This window comes from Uloborus diversus, chromosome 8 (assembly GCF_026930045.1).
Source record: "Uloborus diversus isolate 005 chromosome 8, Udiv.v.3.1, whole genome shotgun sequence".
Taxonomy (NCBI): Eukaryota; Metazoa; Arthropoda; class Arachnida; order Araneae; family Uloboridae; genus Uloborus; species Uloborus diversus.
In genome coordinates this window covers 157,260,362-157,280,630 of record NC_072738.1, presented here as the reverse complement: position 1 = coordinate 157,280,630, position 20,269 = coordinate 157,260,362, and the positions used below count along the sequence as shown (strand labels likewise).

Sequence of the window (20,269 nt, the reverse complement as noted above, 5' to 3'; positions counted from 1 at the left end):
TTTAAAAACTTGAAATGAGAGTTCTAACAGAAATAAAGAGACTTTTCATTTATTTGAATCCTAATAAAGCGAAGTTAGCTTGAAAAAAGAACAAAATATGAGTCTCATATCGGATGTTAAAAGAATTGCATTTTTCAAAATGTAGACATCTAAAGAGAAAAAAAAAAACGGTAATTAAAAGAGTTTAATTAAAGTTAATCATCCTTGTTAGCATCGAAAAAATCAAAACCCATATAATATTCTCCAAAATAACAATTAAACATCGCACCGTACCGTGAAAACGCAAATATTGACAAGCTGGCAAAATGATGAGAATATTTTCTAATCAAGTCATTATAATGGTTCAACGCCAGACGCTAAGTGGTGATAATTTTGAAGTTGGTAACCCTATCTGAAGCTATCATATTTTTTTCCTCACCCCTTACTATCCCTTTGCAGTTCTAAGTTCATTTCGCAGATATATATTATTATTGTTTATTAAATCATGAGCGGAGAGAAAAGTGCTTACCAATGCCTTTTCAGAAAAGTTTACAACAACACCGCTGCTAATTAGCTGTGATAAAACAAACAAACAACCATTATATTTATTTGGCAGTAGCAATTATTTATCGCTTGCAGGAGCATCCCAAGAGTGCCTTTTTTTTAGCCGATTTTGTATAAGCTGATCCCTCTAATTTGACTTAAAAAAAAGGTTCCAAAAATTATCGATTTATACACAGAAATATGCGTTATTTTGCTTTCAGATTTGCTCTTTCAATAAACAATTTGTGACAGATCCGATCTTGTTTATCAGAATTTTGTGAAGGGTCCGTTTTGTTTGATCGGGATTTTGTGAAAGGTCCGTTTTGTTTGATCGGGATTTTGTGAAAGGTCCGTTTTGTTTGATCGGGATTTTGTGAAAGGTCCGTTTTGGTTGATCGGATTTTTGTGAAGGGTCCGTTAACGGACCCAAATATCCTCTGGCCAGACCCCTGGTTATTGTAATTTCTAAGATACTGATCCTCTTAACTGCCGTGAAAGCTGGGAGCAATTTTCCATCCCAGTCTAACACTAATACTTAACAATCTTTAAGGTAAAATTTTTGTATTTTTCATATCTCTATTTCCTAAATATTTTTTTTGAAGGCTCTGAAGACAAGTTCGATTTATGATTAGATTCTCAGCATCATGCCGAAACGCTTCTGCAGCAGCGACCAATATGAAAATTTCATGTCTATGAGTGACACATCAGAAAAACGAGGAGTAAAAACTGTAATATGCCTCATGTTTCTGTTCAAGTCGTAATTCCCGTGCTTGTAAGGTCACTGCTGTGTTAGTTGGCGGTGTTTGCTTATCAATGACAGATGGACTGTCACTGTTGTCGAAACCATCATTGTTTGGGTTGCTTGAAAATTTAATCATAAGTTCTTTATGTGACAAATTGTCATTTTATTTCATCACAAATTCTTTTTCTTTTCGAATAACTTCCTTCTTTTCTCATCGATTTTTTTTCTTCTTTTGCGCTATTCTTTTTTCAGCACCAATCGTGGAGACAGGGAGTCCTTTTTTGCTTTGAAGAACTAAAAAATTTCCTATTCTCTTCTTTTTTTTTAAATCTCTTTCAAGGCATATGCATGCTCAATGTCCAGCAGATTGTCTATAATTTAAGGTGTTGCCCCTCGAAAAGATATCTTCTCCCTATTTTCAGCTAGAGTTCTAGAGAAAAATTCTCTAACTGTTTCTATGCATCATGCAGTTTAGAATAATTTATCAATTCAGTGGTCTGTTCTTCTAGTAGGAGTTTGTGCATTCTGCCAGAAAACAGATATTTCTTGAATCTCTAATGCTGCACTCTTTTTTTTTTTGTTATGCTTACAAACTTTAGATTATAAAAAAAAGATGCTTAAAACTTACCAGTTTGAGGGTGGCATCCCTCTAATAATTTGTTTGGAAATATAATATATATATATATATATATATATATATATATATATATATATATATATATATATATATATATATAAACCAGAAAATCAATATAAAAATCACTTCTTAATTTGCGTGAAGAGATGTTGGTACAATTTTACAGATCTAGGTTGATCATCTCAAAAGTCAGCCAAAAGTAACCAGCAACACAAACCACTTGTCAGTGAAAATTATTGATAAAAGACAATGTTGTGCTTGGTTAGGAAACAAATGAAAGATGCACATTTTGTAAAAATAGAGTTACCGGACAAAGCACTCTCAGCTAAAAAATTAATGATGCAGGCAATGTAATACTTTGTTAGAAAGTTGATAAATGATGCACATTTCATGAAAATAGAATTAAATTAAGTTCACCCAATCATATGAAAATAACTATGGATTTTTTTGCAAAAAAATATATATTACCCTTCATGGTACAAAAGAGAAACACCAATTGTTTTCTTACATTCAATTAACAAAAGCAAAGGCCATTTTATGGAAAACACTGCCTGCTAACAAAGTTTATAAAACCTAAATTAAATTATAATTCTAATTAATTTTAAAATAACTCATACATTTCTTACAAAAATAACAACTAAAAACTAACAGGGAAACTTTCATGAGATTGTTTCAGAAATGATTGGAGCAGCATGAAACATCATGTTGGCGAAAAAGCTTCGTTGCCTGAAAAGAAGCCTGGTCAGGAATCGGAATGGTTTACTAAGTCACAGGATAAAGCAGTTTGAGTAAAATATCCCTTGTAACAGGAAATAAGGCCGTCGAAAATGCAAATCTGATAGTTTTTTTTTTTTTTTTTAATTTGAAAAATGATGAAAAAATCTTTCTTTCGGAAAAATTTAGATAATTTCATGCTATTTGAGGCACTCCTTAAACATTCTGATTGAGCTAATATTTTGCCCACATTCTTTTTTTGTCCATTAGAACAAAATTGAGGGGTGAGAGCTAACGTTTTACAAAGTTGAAAAATAAGGGCCACCCTGGTATATATGCGGAAAGATTTTACTGCAAAAAATTTAAAAAGTTACGCTGCATTTTCCCTAATTCTCAAAGTTTTTGAACCTTCAAGTTAAAAAAAAGTGATGTGCAGAAAAAGAAAGGATACAATTAATTTCATTATTTTTAAATTTTGTGCATTGATAACATTGATTTTGTTATTTATCTTTAAATAAACAGATGTTACATTAGCAAACTGAAACACATAATTTAAAAAATAGATATCAAAACTTACATTTGAATTGGTGGAGAGTTTAAAATTTTAGACATATTTACCTGGGGGGTCGATTTCACACTTGATTTCAACAATATTAGCTGGAAGACTTTCACTTTGATCATTGGAAATATCTTGTAACTCAATTTTGGGACTAATGACTTTTAATTCAGGAGCACATCGAGATTCAGGTACGCTAATGACAGTTTCGTGCTCTCTGCAATGAAACATTTTTAAGTAAGGCAATATTACACTATTTAAAAATAATGTCAAATTTTTAGCAATTTAAAATATTCAGTTAGAACAGAATCTCCAACTGAAATTTTGCAAATTTTTCCTTATCTTTCAAAAACATAAGAGGTTGTACAGGATAATGTGCTTATAAAGCAATATAATAGATATTTACAAAAATTATGATTTTTTGGCTTAATGTCTTCATATTTTTATATGTAAGTTCTTTAAACAAAATAACAAAAGAAAAAAGAAATAATAGTTTTGAATTTTATAATCTGACTAACTTACATCACCTATTAAATATTACTGCCCAAGAAAAGTAAAGTGCAGCAGAACTGTAAAAATGAATTTAAGATATTTGAAGGAACCTGTTTTGGATTCCATACTAACGATAGAGAAATGTTGAAATTTAACGTTTTTTGCACGCTTTATTTTTAGCGAAAACCAAATGAGCACCATTGTACAGTAGGTGACAAAACTGCAAAAGAAAAAAGAAAACTGAAAAATTTGCAGATACTACACTTTATGTTCCCATAGCAGATTACTATTCCTATTGTATTTTAGTTAAAAACTTATATTTTACAGTTAAAATGTGCAATAATTGTGTCTTTTTCATCAATCATGAAGTCCAAAACCAAGGAATTTCGAACAAAATCTCAAGATCCCATCACCGCTATTGAAAACACAAGATCTTGGGGAAAATCCCAGGTTTTGGCAGCCCTGGTTTTGGAGGCAGCACAGATTAAAAATCCGGATTTGCAAAAGTGAGTTGCGGTAGGTAAATGCATAGAGATTTTATTAAGAGTCGACTCTTAGTAAGATCTCTCTCGGTAAATGGAGGAATATATTTTTAAAACAAGCAAGTTTGTAGACTTTGTTTTCCAGACAATGCTATGAATTTAGGAAGGTAGATTTCAAGATTCACATTTGTCTGCCAAACATTCATAATCCCGAAACCACCGATTGCATGAACCGACGGAAAGTAGTGCTTAAAGGATATCTAAATACCAGAATTCATACTCTATTTGGATGAAAACAATTCCATGACTTTTCCAAGACTTCATAAAAAATTTCATGAGTTTGTTATACAAAGAGAATAGGATTGTTTAATATCAAACTTGCCAATTTTTGGAAACGTGAATAAGCAAAACTTCTATGTGAATGCCACTAAATCATCAAAGCACTTGTTTGTGATTGAAAAAACATTAGTGCACACTGCAAAAACTACATTGTTCTTTTTTGTCTTCTTTATGCAAATTTAAGTGAAGTAAAAATACAGTGAATGCAATATAATGATGCTTAAAAGTCGGTTTTTTTTTTTTTTTTTTTAAATAAGAGGGTAGAATGGTAAAGAATGGAACAAAGGTTGAATGAGTCATTCCTAAGTTTCAATACATTTGCTTTAAAAATTGCCCCTTTTAAGCAGTGCATCTCATCATCTATGTAACTAACGTGTCAGCATTTCAGTATTTTGGTTCTTTAAAGCTAAGCCATTCTTTAGTAAATTCATGTTTCTAATACAGATATTTATAAAAAAATCATTCAGTAGAGAATAAATTTTCTGATTCAAATGTACTTGTTTACTAATTTACATTTTCAAATGCATATAAATTATTAGCTTTAGAAATTCCAGAATATAGTGTTAGATTCCTGAAATTGAATGTTACAGTGGGCCACATGGATCAGTTTTGCTGGTCGTATATTGGGCACTACTGTTTTAGAATATTTATTAGAATTCCCCTATTTCTATATTCTATTACCTCATTAAAGACCTTTATTTCCTAAAACCTTCAACAAACTAAAATAAACTCGGATAAATTTAATGATATAGATTTTAGAAGTGATTGAAACGAACTAGGAAGCAATTGAATCGCGTTTTTTGAGTGGGCGTGGCAAAATAAAAAACGTGCAAGTTCGCTCCTGCAGAATCTATACAGTAAAATCCCTCTAATACAGACACTAATGGGAAATTTTTTTGTCCAGAATAGAGAGGTGTCCGCAGGACAGGGGTTTAATAATGTTATTTGCATTGGAACTGGAGAATTAAAAATTGTCCGCTTAAGAGGAGTGTCCACCTTTGAGGGGTGTCCGTTAGGAGGGGTTTTACTGTACATATAATAAAATAAGATGTGTGTGTGTGTGGGGCGCTCCCCGGGGAAAGGATAAGGCCTAGAAAGATGAAATTTGGTATACAGGTACAGTTTTTGCCGAAGATGTGCACCTCGGGCTTCGATTTTTGATATTTTAATTAGAAAAAAGTTATTTAATGTTTTATGTGTGTTTTTTTTTTTTTTTTTGCACTTTTTTGTATTTTTTACTTTACAGACCCTGAACCAATCGCACCACAGAAACATTTTTTGTACTATAGTGTAGAAAATTTAATTTTAAATATGATAAATGAAAAAATTTGGAAGATTGAGCAATTTTTGTATTTATGAATTTTTGAAAAAACCTTTAATTTGCATTTTTTTCTGGGTTTTATTTTTTTCTAATATCATCCTGCGAGAAGAATCAAAGCCTCATTTCTAAAATTTAAGTTGGTAACAGTAAAAACATTCTGTCCTCTTCAGAAAAAAGTCCTTAAAAATATGCAATATTTTTTTTTTTTACAATTTTTTAAATGCTGAACATATCATGTCTTTTCACGCATCGGTAGAAGAAAGCGTTCTTCAATCTTTTATACCTGTGACCTCACTACTTGGATTTCAATGCGATATTTAAGATGGAATCTTAATTGCAAGCGATGATAAACTTTTTTTTTACTATATAGCTTACTTCTACATTTTATGACCTGTTGACCACTTGTTTTTCTGGCAACGCTTGCTTTTTTTTCTTCCCTTTTTTTGTTTTATTTAGGGATTGCATTTATTTCTTTTTCCATCCCCCTCCCCCACCCCTAAGACCTTTTGCTGTATCTATATTGCATTACATTTCATAGTTGTGTGAATTTAATTCAATAAAAACAGCGAGATTTTTTTTTATCTTTGTCAAACGCTACTTTTTGCACACTATGGGTAATTTGAGCTTTTTTTTTTGCTCTACCTAAATAAAAAAAAGCGGTTTTTTGAGTGATCTTTGTTTTGGATTAGGGAATGGGTGGGGAAGTTAAAATAAATAGAGATGGATAAGAAAATTTAGAGATAGATCGTAAAGGTAGATAGTCGCCGAAGGTGGCAATCTTGGCGTAAAAATGTGAATGACACAAAAAAAAAGATAGAGATGGATTGATTAATACTGCTGCCAAATTTATTTAAACAGCCGCTGAAGGCGGCAAACTTGAAGTAAAAAGGTAAATTACAAGTTAGCCAAACAGCCGCCGTAGGTGGCTGCTTGCACAGGAAGGTGATTGCATAAGAAGGCGAATCAGCTGGTCGCCGCAGGCGGCTAGTATAAAATATAAGAAGTGTTAAAAATGATGATAAATTCAAAGCTAGTGATGTCCAAACAGTAAAATCACATCTCAAAAAAAGACGGGCGACTGCTATAGTGGATGCAAAGAGATTTCCACATTCAGACTTGTTTTGGGGAGCATTCCATTTTCCAGTTTTAATAGCCTTTATATGCAATACTGTTGAATCATTAAAGATTTCTAATGCTCTTTCAGCTACTGTTACTTTCTCTTTGCCCAGGACATTTTTCCATGACTTTAAACAAAAATATTAATTTTTCATGACTTTTACAGGTCTGAAATTTTTTCCCCCATAACTTTCCAGAATTTTCATGACCCGTACGAATCTTGAAATACTTTAAAAGTGATACTTTTAGCTTTCAAATATAAAAGCTTTACTTAAATTTCATGTAACCTTTTTTAAACATTTTATCAATCGTGGACCCAAAAGGGGTGTGTAGACCACAGATTGGGAAGCCTTGGGTTGCGGCTGTCTTGTGCTATCTAAGCTGTCAATTTGGGGTGCGCCGTTTCACTTTTCCAAATGTACTGTAATTTGGTATGAAGTCCAACTTCCACAGTAAACACATGCCATAAGAATCCTTTTACAGATTATGCAAACATTCACAGCTGAACAACACATTCACACAAAAACAAGGATAGGAGAGAGAAAAAATATCCATGGCCGAGCTGAGATTTGAACCTTGGACCTCCCCAACTGCAGTCAGACTTCTCTGACCACTAGACAAGGTGGTCAGGTCTATTTTGTATGATAAATTTAAAATGCTTCCTGAAATTTGACAAATTTTTACGAATAAAAATGTTGTAGCCCAGGGTTAAGCAACTCAAATGAAGAATTATCTCACATACAACTAGCTAACATTTTTTTGTTTCCCAAACTCCGACAAGTTCGGTTTCACTAGTAAACATGTAACAGAAATATAATTTGATAACATTTGTCCATAGATATCGATTTTTTAATTAATTTTTACTGCAAAAGCCCAAAATCGTATTTTTTTAAGCAATGAAAACTAGACAGTAGTTCTAAACAAACCATAAAAAAAAAGAATAAACATAGAGAACAATGAGTAAATATTTATCATAAAATAAAATTTAAATGTATCATATAAAGTTTTTTTTTTCGGGCAGGTACACAAAGTTGGTATGTAACGTTTATAAAGGGGTATCAGTGAAAGCCTATACTTAAGAGAACCTCTGGGTCAGAGGAGGATTGGATAGAAAATTTTGTGATTCCCATTCCAAGCTTTCATAACTTTTTTGTGACCTATACAAACACTATATAAAAAAAAAAAAACATATAATGCCAGAAAACATTTTCAATACTTACACTTTTTCAACTGAATGGGAGCTACAAGATTTATCGTGATTAAACTTCCTTTTTATCCTAACGATTGGAATTTGGGGATTACATTTTTCAGGTGGAATAACAGCTTCAATTAAACTTTTTGTAGACTTTGATTTGCTTCTGAAATTAAAAATATTAAAGAGATTACAAAAGCAGACAGGTCATGAAAAACTCTATGGTAGAAACAATGTAAACCATACATAATATAAATATGCCAAACATGATTTTAGGGAAAAAGAAGACTAAAAGTTTTAAAAAATTGAAGAGTCTAGAATATTTTGAAATTGCTTAAGCATAATATAAAACTATATTTATAGATATATATATTATAAAACTTTCATACAGCACTCGGACTTCGTACGTATACAGCAAGAATTCTAGTAACACATCAATTACAAAAGATTAATTTAGGATAAAGTTTTGATTATTTTGACGAGGATCAGATTCACATCTGTTGCTTTCTTCACAACTGCAGTGGGGAAGTGCTTTGGGTTGAGGGCCGATTTATCTTTCTAACAATTGCTGGTTTTGCGGGTTAGTAATTTTATTAGAAACGTTGTAGATGCCTGCAACTTTTTTTTTTTTTCAAATGGCAGATAACTTGAAAATTGATAACAGATAGAGAAACTAAAAGTTAAGAACAGGAAAAAAAAGGCTTCCCAGTACTACCAGGGTTGTTTGGTTTAAACCAATTGGTTTTTTAAAGAAACCACGTTTTTTTTTTCAAAAATAGGTTTTTTGAAAAATTTTATTGTTTTCCCCCAACTGTTTCCATAAGTTTTACATATTATTTCAAAGAGTAAAATCTAAATGAAAAAAAGTAACTAGCAAGCTTTATGTATTAAATATAGACTTAATAAATTTAGAAAGTTATATTTTTTAAGGCAATGTAAGTTTGTTAAATAGTTTTTCTTTTCTTTTTTTTAATCAATGCAGCTTTCCTATTAGGTACATAAATATGCAAGGCAGGAAAACTAAGATTTTCAAAAATTACATGAAGAAAAATCCAAGTCGCTTTTTTTTATTTTTTCAATTATCATTATTTTTCAGTCTTATGCATTTCAAAATAGTCCAAAAAGTATATTTCAACCAAAACTTCATTTACTACCTAATTTGCTTGATTACTTAAGATTTACTGAGACATATAGTAACATTGAAGGGATGCATAGTATATATAAATTTTAACACTGGAATATTTAAATGACAAGAGAAAAAGAAATAACTAAAGCAGTCCAAGAACACTAAGAGTAGGCTGCACACTTTTTCCATCCCCGATAGACGATGCAGTCAGAGCAAGAAAACACAATATATAAAATTATGAAAACATAGAAAATATTCATGTAACTCAGTGCTCTTAATGTCAAATTTTCACCTTTCAAAGAACTTTTTTTCTTCTAATATAATAATAGAAGTCTCATGTATGAATGGTAGAAGAATCAATAAACATAAATTTTTATGACAGTGTTCATTATTAAAACTCCTAAATGCATTCAACTGGGAGAAATAATGTTTACAATGGAAAACATAATGATTTTCTTAAAACCGACTCGTCCTGTATCTATATTTGCTGTCACTGATACATCAGGTAAATAAATTACATGATTTGTAACTTTTTTCTTAATCTTTAAACAAAATATGCATTGATCTTTTGTTTTTTAAAGTTGTGTAATGTATAGGAGATTGTGATTCATTTGTAAGACACTGCAAAATACTTTCCATATTTAAGGACACATTATTTTAATTTTGCTTTTTTATTTATTGTAGATGATTATGAAGAAATTAATTTACAAAAAAATATTCTTGGTTATTTGTAATTAGTAATATCTGAACTATCACAGTAAATTATTTCTTCGATTATATTTATACCAAGGCCCATTTACGTATTGCATTTTTTATAATAATTAAAGATTTTCAAACAATATTCTCCCACAGAAATCTCTACGCATGAGGAAATGAAACTATAAGGTTTTACTCTTAACTATTAAATTAATAACAAAGAAATTAGGTTAATATAAATATTAAACATTCCTTAATTCATTGATAAAATCTTCATGATTTTCCTAAAATATAATTGTTTTTCTTACAAATAGTGTTTAAACCAAAAAAAAAAAAAGTTTTTTTTTTTTTTAACTGTTTTTTTTTTTTTACCAACCCTGAGTACAGCTCAACCAAGGAAGACCTATATAGAACTCTGCATAAGATGAGATTTCTGCGGATCTGCATAGAAACGAAATTTTTAAAAAGGCCAGCCATACAGTCATACTGTACAGAAATTCTCTTAGGTTAGCCCACCAGCATTCCACAGCAGAAAACGTATCTCTGCGGAGTCATTGTTGATGTTCCAGAGCAAAGAATGTCAAAAAGTTATACAGTAAAACCTGTCTACAACGATACTGTTGGGACCTAAAAAAAATATCCTAATAGACCGGTTATCGTTTATAGACAGTTTGATTATTCATGCTGACATTTTTCTGGGACCAAAAAAAAAAAAATAGTTATAGACAGGTTATCGTTATAGAAAGTATTGTTATACACAGGTTTCACTGTAGATACTTTAGTTGTATTAAACGTTGCCTGGGGCACACCCCGAGGAAGTAGATTTATAGTTGTATCCTATTGGCAGGAATATAGATCTACCTACATCTCACTAAGTTGTAAAGCTATTAAAGTATGAATATGGAAAAATGTAAAATTTTGATCATTTATATTTAGTCAAAGTTCATTTATGAAATAGAATAATTTCTTGTTTAATGAGTTTTACTGATGAGTATCATCTATGAGGTCACAATGCAAGATGAATTTAACATTAAATTTAAATAACAATATCCGGACTGAATAACTTAACGTTGTAAAGCTGAATGACGTCATAGATATTCAAAAATCACACACACACAGAGCACATTCCAAACCTAGGGTTGTTTATTATAATCAGAGTTATATTACGGCCATAGCCCATAAGTTTACAACCAACAAACCATGATTAATGTTTTGTAAATAATTTTTATTATTAATTTACAGCTAAGTTCATTTGTTGTCATAGTGTCATGTTTTAATGCTAGTGGGATGATGTTGTAATATGATTAATTTGTTCTAATCTTGCTTAATTTGGTGTTTATTCTGTCAATTTTTCTTCAAAATTACCTTACTTTATGATATAAGTAATTTAACAAGTTTTCTGTGCGTTTTAACATTAAAAGCTTGGTGAGAAGTATAAGATATATCACCAAGTTACCATTCTTGTTGGCAACTTATTTTTGCTGCCAAATTTGGTAAGAAATTGTCAAATGCTCCAAAGCTTAGGACATTTGGCTGTGAATAAGTTAAGAGCACTTTTTGTAGCTCTGCTAAAAAAACATTATCCCTGTGTTTTTTGTCCCCAAACAACTTCCAAAGGAGAAGGCGCCATTAAAGTTTTGGGTCCAAAATTTTGAAAGATCATAAAAAGCGGAAAAACTGGTCGATTCGTTTGCGGTTTTCGCTAAAATTATTCTTTTTATCAGTATTTTCTTGAAGGTAAGTTTTGAAGATGTAGTTTAAAAAATGTCGATAGAGGGCGCTTTATAACTTGGAGTAACGAGCAACTATTTTTTACCGCTATTTTTGAATATCATTAAATGTTTTCTAATGCTTGGACTTCAACTTAAATTTTGAGCTCAAAATCTGAATTGTTGGGAGGAATCAAGTAGCAAACACTGAACTGTCTTCAGAGGTTGAAATACACTTTGTCACAAAAAATATATGCATCAAGAATAAAATGAGCTGCAACCGACAAACTCAAAAGGAATATAGTTTGGTAAGAGATTACAGTCGACTCCCGCTACAACGCGATCTGACTTACGCGAAATAGCTATAACGTGAGTTTTTCAGGAGCAACGAATTTTAGAGCTAAAGTGAATTTCTTGCTCTCAACACGAAAATAATTGGAAAGGAGTCGTGATGCAAAGTTTAGTAGCCAATAACAAAGCGTTTCAGCTTTGTTATTGACTACTAAACATTGACCTTGTGAATGTACTTTCATCCTTTCAGCATCACTGACTATGCAAGTTACCACGCAACACACTATAAACATAGCTTTATTAGTGTGTATATATCACCACCCCTCATTGTTCATTTATTTATTCTAAATATGAAAGGTGATAAAAAATTGTGGCACCTAGGGACGCTGTTTCATCTAAAGTTTGAAGATGGAAACAAAAAGCGAAAAATTGCGACAATTTAAGAAAAGCTAAAGATTCTTGATACGCTTGAACAACTAGAAAATGGGTCGAAGCACGAAAATTATGTATGAGTGAATCTTTCATACGTATAATTTAAAGTCAAGAGAAGGCAATCCGTATAAGTCCTGACCTTTGTTTTAATATGAAGCTCGCAGAGTAGTGTTTAAGCAAAATGCAAAAAATATGAAATTGGAATCTCCTCTTGTATTGTAGATTATAGAGACACTGAAAGAGAGGTGTTACCATAGATGTAAAAGTTATAAAAGTAAATGCGAAGCTACTGTATTTAAAAATATATTAGAATAACAATCTGAGAGTGTGCAGCATAAATCATCATCTTCAATTTTTAAGTTATAAATGTAACTTATTGTATCTACTCTTACAGTGCAGTGTTTTATTATTACTACATACTGTATGTACCGTACTGTTTTATTTTTTTGTTTCTCTTACCCATTGATCATTGGTTTTGTGCATCGTAACAGTATTTTATGTTGAATAATGCAGCTTTTTAAAAAAAAATTACATTAAAAAATTCAGCTCTTTATGTAAGAAACAGTAATATATAGTTAAAAAATGGTCTAAAACAGTTTAAACGGTGTTTAAAAATGTCTAAAGTGATTGGGTATGTTAATTAAAAAATCATGTTACTCAAAAATTTTCTATAACGCGAAATTTCGACTTACGCGAGGAGTCTTGGAACGCATCCCTCGGGTAAGTCGGGATCTGACTGTATTTAAATTTTGTCACCAGTGACGAAAGGGTAAGAGCACTATGCGCAAACAAGATGTGCAGCTAGGTATGATTGAAAGTGGGAAAGCTGGCATCAAATGGCAAATGAAACTGTCGAGTTGTGAGGACGCTATTGTGACTAGGACGACTTTTTAGAAGTACACGAAAAATTGTTAAGACTTTTTAAAAGGACATACAGTAGGTCTCAGAGAAGCAGGTTCGTTGTACCCGCGTATCTGCCGCCACCTCTGTCAGAGCGATGTGGTAGTTGCTTAGTGTAGGTAAAAGTAAATGAATCACTCCAATGCGGTTGGTTAAGGCATTCTAGAAACAGAAATGAGTGTGAAGATCGCACGTCATAAGAGCGGCCACTAACATGTCAACAAGGTCGCTAACCAGGGTTGGCAAGGTTTTGGACACTACGGTAAAAACCATGGTAAAAACCCTGGTTTTTTACCGTCCTGTCCAAAACCCTTGTGTCCAAAACTGTCCGAAAGTGTCCAAAACTATATTTTTAGAAAAATTGAATTCTGTGATAAAAGATAAAAAAAAAAAAAACAGAATAAAATGTATCAAAGTAATGTTTTATATTGAACATTTATTCAATGAGAACATTCAACTTATTTATGCAGCTGATTTTAATCTAGTTACATAGAAGTTGAATTCTTGATTAAAATTTCAATTGGTATGCATGAGTTAATTTAGTTTTTTTTTTTTCAACATTAGTAACCAAATTTCTTTATGTTTATGCATGCGTGCAAATGAAAGCAGGGTAAACAAGTTCTATTCAAAACCCTTGTGTCCAAAAGTGTCGAAAAGTACTTTTTGAAAAACTATATTCTGTAAGAAAATATCAGAAACAGAACAAAATGTGTCTTTTTTTTCTTTCTATTTGACTATTTAATATATTTATTCATTGTGAACATTCAAGTATAAATATATATGTACTTATTTATGTGGCTCATTTTAATCTAGTTAGGTACATAGAAATTAAATTCTTCCTTAAAAATTTCAATATGTATGCAGGAGTTTTTTTTTTTTTTTTCCTTCTATAAACCAAATTTTTTGACATTTATGCATGTGCAAAAGAAAGTGTTCAAAATATAGTGCAATAATTGACTTAAATGCAATAAATTACAATTTTTTATAGTTACAGAATGTATTATATTAAAAATGTGCTATTTTTTTTTAATTCATAAGTTTTATAACAGAAGTGTTTAATCATCAATTTCTTGTTCTTTAATCTATGATTTAAAAAAATAATTTTTGTTAAAGCATCATGTAAAACTTATTTGCAAAAACCATTCAAAAAAATTAAGCTTTTTTTTTTTTTTTGCACCTAAATACTGCACATTTAATAACATTAATAACATTCCTTTGAGTTATAAATAGAAATGAAATTAGTTGTCTTGGTAGTGTTGTAAATTCCCTTTCATAACTCTACCAACTGTTACACAAGGAAGTTTTTATGTAATAGTTACTGGCAATTTTTTTTCAGTAAAATCATTTTGGAGAAAAATATTATCAAATACTCATTAATTAATCCTCATTAATAACTATATTTATGCATTACGAATAGTGCAGTAAATAATAATTGATTAGATTACACTGCTTTAGCTTTAGCATAGTTTTGGACAGTTTAAGACAGTTTCGGACACTTTTGGACAGTTTTAGACAGTTTTGGACGGTAAAAACCACCTGTCCTGTCCTAAACCAGTTTTGGACAGTCCAAAACCCAACCCTGTCGCTAACATTAGTTCCATGCCATTTAACACCTTGACAGAAACTGATGGTATCAAGAAAAACAATCCTGAGTGGACTGGTATCTCGAACCAGCGTCCATTGCAATGGATTGAATTTTCGTCGATTGGACCTTCGCTGCACTTGATTAGCTGGGTTGTGACAAACAGGAGGCATGTTATCTTCAAGGGTGAATCTTGATTTAGTCCCAGTGGTCATAGGTAACCTATTTCACTCCATACCACGCCATGTTTTGTCTTGTATAACTGCTAGAGGAGGCTATGCAGCTTAGGGTTTCGTTAACCTTTGTGTCATAACTTCTTAATAAAACAATCTTTTGTTCTGAATTTGTAATCATTTCTTGATCTTGTCATAAGCCACTTTCATTTTAAGTATCGTGAAAATCGATAGTTTCCTTTTGGGTTATTGTATATTTTTTGTGACAGAGTGTATTTCAACTTTTGAGTGCGGTTCACCACACTCAATGATAATGATCTTAAGCTGAAAAATTAAGTTTAAGTCCAAGCACTGGAAAAAATCTAATGAGACTCAAAAATAGAGATAAAAAATAGGTAAAAAATAGTTATTCGTTACTTCAAAGTCTAAAGCGCCCTCTATCGGCATTTTTAAAACTACATCTTCAAAATTTATTTTTCAAGAAAATACTGATAAAAAGAATAATTTTAGTGAAAACCGCCAACGAATTGAAAAAAATTTCTGTTTTTTTTTTCTTTTTTTTTTTTTTTGATTTGATCATTTGAAATTTTGGATCCTGAACTTTAACGGTGCCTATCTCCTTCGGAATACGTTTGCGACCCTTATTTTTTCAGTTATATTTTTTGTCCTGATGCGTACTATCACCCCTTAAAGATTTGCCCAAGAGTTCAAAAACACCCTGTATGTGTTTACGCTATTTAATGAGATTTGATCAATATTTTAGCAGCTGCGCATAATAATTTCTAAATAAAATTACTGTTTTAAAAGCAGAAGTTGTCATCTGCCAAGATTACTGGCAGTTGACCCAGACTTGTAACAATGGAATTTTTTTAAAAAAAAACATAAAATTTTTCATGTATATGCTATTGTGGATTCATTGAATGTATCTCATGAATGAGAAAAACTCAATCTTTTAAAAGTAGTTTTTCTTGCTAGTTTTTGTATTTTGATTACAGTACTTATTCACTGAAATGCAATCTTTTTTTGCATCTTTAACTGTTGGGCTTAAAAGCCTTTATTCAGTATCTTGGAGCGCTTTTAATTTAATTACAAATGTTAAAGTATTTTTTTGAAACTTACCTCCGATATGTTCTTGCCACTCCGCGTCCTGTGTCCCAGCGGCGGATAACTGAAATTGATTCGGGCATGATCGTGCAATGTGGGAATCATCCTATGACGTAACACCCGATGGTTGAGATGTTTTTGGCTACTTTGAGCCGAAAGAACGAATAGAAAGATTGTTAAATCACTCAATCAGGAATAGTTGAGATGTATATCTCCAATGCAAAGTAGGGTGTGTCATGGGATGACCTATCGCGGTCATGGAACGTATAAATAGATTGATCGAAATATTTTCTGTGCTTGATTACTTGTGTTTACTCCCCATTGGCATCTTGCCACTTTTGTTGACCAATCAGTTATTGGTTGTTAACGGCTTGGCAACCGTGCTTGGTTGTCGTTGATGGAAGTTGCGGCGTGCTCGAGCCGTTGTTGAAGCAACGTTTTTGAATTCAAGCAGGGCTTGAAATAAGTTTTACTCAGCGTTAATTGTTATTTAAAATGTTTTAAATTACTCCTGTTTTGTGGAGGGAAATGTCACCATTGCTGAAGGTGTTTGCGGTAGATTACCAAAGGATGTAGCTCATTGCAACTAGGCCTAATTCTTAAACTTGGCCTATACCTGGATCGACTTACCGGTGCTCTTATGGTTGAATGGAACTGTCTTGAGTTTGAAATCATCGATGTCCTACAGAGTGACCTTCCTGATTGGATTTCCTGGATGTTCCAACTAAATTTCCAGAAGTTTCCGGTGGTATTCCAGTGTGTGCACAAGTTGGTGTTCCGGTATATGAGAAAGTTCTTCTCGAACCAAGCAAGCCTATCGGCCGGTGAATGATGGAACAGTTTGATGAATCTACAATTCTGTTACGCTTTGCTCAAAATTCTTCAGCAATGTAAACATGCGCATTTAGCGCAGGAAGGTGACATTTTACAATTTTTCTAAAATATTTCGCGTTTTTCTAAATATGTTTAACTTTGAAATTTCTGTGATAATTGGGGGGTTTACAATCTAAATTAATTTTACAAAACATTTTTCTTGTTGTATACTGTGATATTTTTGAATAAATGTTATTTATTTAAATTATTTTGAGTATGTTTTATTTTTTTACTGGCAGACTGCACGGCTTTTTGACGTGACGGGGTTCTGTAAACCTTTTATTTAGTTCTATGAACTTAAGGTAAAGACACATTCCCCAACATTAACAAGCAATTAGAATTCAAAAAAAATTAGATTTGTCTTCACCATTAAAATAAAATTTGGAGCAAGAAACCATATTCAACACTTATGTCTACAGATTAATACATTAAATAACACATGCAAGCACTTAAATCAGAAATTTAGAGCTCCTTACTTGGAATGTTTTGATTTCTTTTTCTCGGGTTCTTCAGCACTTTCCGCAGACTTGCGCTTCTCTGAAGCTGGTTTGCTTTCTTGATTACTGCAGTTTGCTTTAAGATCCTTGTTGATAAAACTTTCGTACATGCTGCTAAACGTTGGTGCTGCCGTTGCTTCTTTTGAGTCCTTAGAGTCGAGCGAATTTCTCTTGTCAGAGTCCGAATTGAGTTCTTTTGACTTTTTTTTACCTTTCTCATTTACAAAAATTGGACTATGAGAAGGTGACACAGAAGTATCTTTAAAATTAGAGGCAGCAAATTTGCTGCTAGAACTGTTACTATTACAGAGAAATTCACTCTTCTTATTCTTGCTATCAACATTTTTACAACTATCATTGCTATTTGCATTGAGATTAGTAATGCTACTGTTGCTAATTGTACTAGCACTACTATCACTTTGGAAACCTTGTTCAGTGTTCGATGACTGTAAGTTCACAGACACAGAGTCAGTGTTTGTATTTACATTAACAGAGTTACTAGCAGCATTTGCTGCTTGCCTGTTCCTTTTGTCACTACGCCGATTCCTTTCTTTACACTGAGCAGGAGTCGCTTTTTCTGGACTAGGCTCTGGCGTTGCGTTATCAGCCGGAATTGGTTTAAATGCAGGTATTGTTTTGATATGGGTGTCTTTTTTCTGGAAATGAAATAACACCTTAAATAAGCTCTAAACACAAAACAATATATATATATATATTCAATGTCTACTTAGATAAAAACAACATAACAGAATAGAAAATATGACAAACATGGTGGATGGGAGCTTTTAAAATACCTGCTCATGACTTCTTTGATATGCCTTAACTTAACTCTTTAGAAATAATGAATTTCGGTAACATTTTTTAAAGAATCATTAACATTTTCAGACATGTCAAAGAGTGCAGAAGTAAGTACATCTACACAATTTAAAGAGGCTAAAATTCAGTGTAGAATGGTGTTGGTGGGATAGCTGCAAAAATTTCTCAGACCCTACTTCTTAAACTTGTCCGGAGGTTTGGAGTGGAGTCTTTCCTGAAGCTCCAAACATAATAAAGGAAGATGAACTCGACTTCAACCAGTCTCAATATAGACATTTCATCATTTAATCAATTGTTTAAAATTTATATTATATTGTCCCTACATTCTGGTACCACTTGATATTACAGAAAGCTACAGAAACCAACAAAAATTAAAATCTTATGAGTAACCCACAAGTTTTTGGTGCCAGACAAATTTTCTCACATTTACAGAATAATTCAGCTTTTGAAAGGACTGTTTGCCCAGGTTTAGACATTTGGGATTTTTTTTTTCACACTACCCCTATTTAACATGTCCTGTATTTAATATTTTTCTCACTGGCCCTGAATTTCCTTAATGCTATCAGTGATATTTCCTCCAGTGTATAAATATTCCTCTATCCACCACATTCCTGCTTTTAGCCTTTTTACCCAAATAATGCAATTTGACTTAAGCTCATTTTTCTGTGAAAAAATAGAAATTATGTTTCTTTTGAAACAAGAAATATAAGCTGAACAATTTTTCCTAACTTCTTTTCATTCAGCCCACTAAAAAATGCATAGGGGTTGCTAATATAGGGACCAACATGTTATGAGATACTGCATTTCACAACCTTTACCAAGAAAAATGATACACAAAATAGTATCACTCATTGCTTCATGAAATTTGGATTTCCATTAATTTTAGATGAGATACAGATTAAGAGGTTTATACACTGAATATTATTGATTTCAAGGATTCACAAGATTGAAACTTTCAAAGCTTCTGAGTCACTGAGAAGGCTCTGAGACTGAAACAAAAATTATGACGCAAGCAAAACTTAACTAAATCATAAAACCAGTACTTCATTTTTCTAGATTGTAAATAAATCAAGTTTTATTTTGGAAAATTTTTGTTTCAATTGCATGAATGCACTTTATTAAAGGATTTTAATTTGATTTGATTTTTATCTAAATTTTTACTATTTGGTTGACTTTAGCATAACGCTTTCCCATTGATTGAGTTTTTTCTTGTCAGTCCTGTGAAAATCAATAAAATCAGGGTTCTATCAAACTATGATTGCCATAGCAGATTTTGGCAATCTGTTTTGTAATTTGCTGTATTATCTAAGCATTCAAAATCAGAATTGAGAATTTTGGAGCCTTGCATAATATTAAAAGTGAGATCCACTGTGCATGAAAGTCATACTTATCAAAAAAAAAAAAAAAAAGGTCACAAACGTCTTGTATAAGACATGTAAATGACTCAAATTTAAAATATGTCTTAGGACATTATCCAAACAATGGAATCCAAATTTGACAGGGGAAAAGTAACACAAAGAACAGAACGCAGCAGAATTAGCTCATGCTCATTTTGTGGAATATTAAAAATTAAAGTGACAATGTGACCATTTGAAATTTCAGTTTCTAGTGCTTCCATGAAGAGACTACAACAATTAAAAAGTTTTAAGAAATACACTTAATCCATATTTTTAAAATGCAGTTGGAAAATTCATCAGATCATAATGATTATTTCGTATTAACCAGATTTCATCTTATCTGGTAAATTATTAACTAATCGTTAACTCATGGGATTAAACAGTTGTTTCGATATTTAACCGATATTTTACGCAAAATGATCCTGCATTAGCAAACTTCCATGGCATTTTCCTTCATTGTTATTTTCAACACTTTATTAATAACCGCCCCATAAAAATTAAAACATAAGAAAAGCTGGATAAGAATGCAACAAACAGGGCCAATGAGATTACGTAGGACT

The 20,269-nt window shown here is 31.8% G+C and overlaps 1 protein-coding gene across 1 annotated transcript in view; it reads right to left on the bottom strand.

Moving 5' to 3' along the window:
* The window catches only part of LOC129228700 (uncharacterized), a 66,979-nt gene that overhangs the window by 26,333 nt on the left and 20,377 nt on the right, over positions 1-20,269 (bottom strand). The window contains exons 7-9 of the mRNA XM_054863383.1: positions 17,476-18,152; positions 8,142-8,279; positions 3,234-3,388 (exon numbers count right to left, since the gene is read on the bottom strand). Of these exons, the coding sequence (XP_054719358.1) occupies positions 3,234-3,388; positions 8,142-8,279; positions 17,476-18,152 (970 nt within the window). The remainder of the gene's footprint in view (positions 1-3,233; positions 3,389-8,141; positions 8,280-17,475; positions 18,153-20,269) is intronic.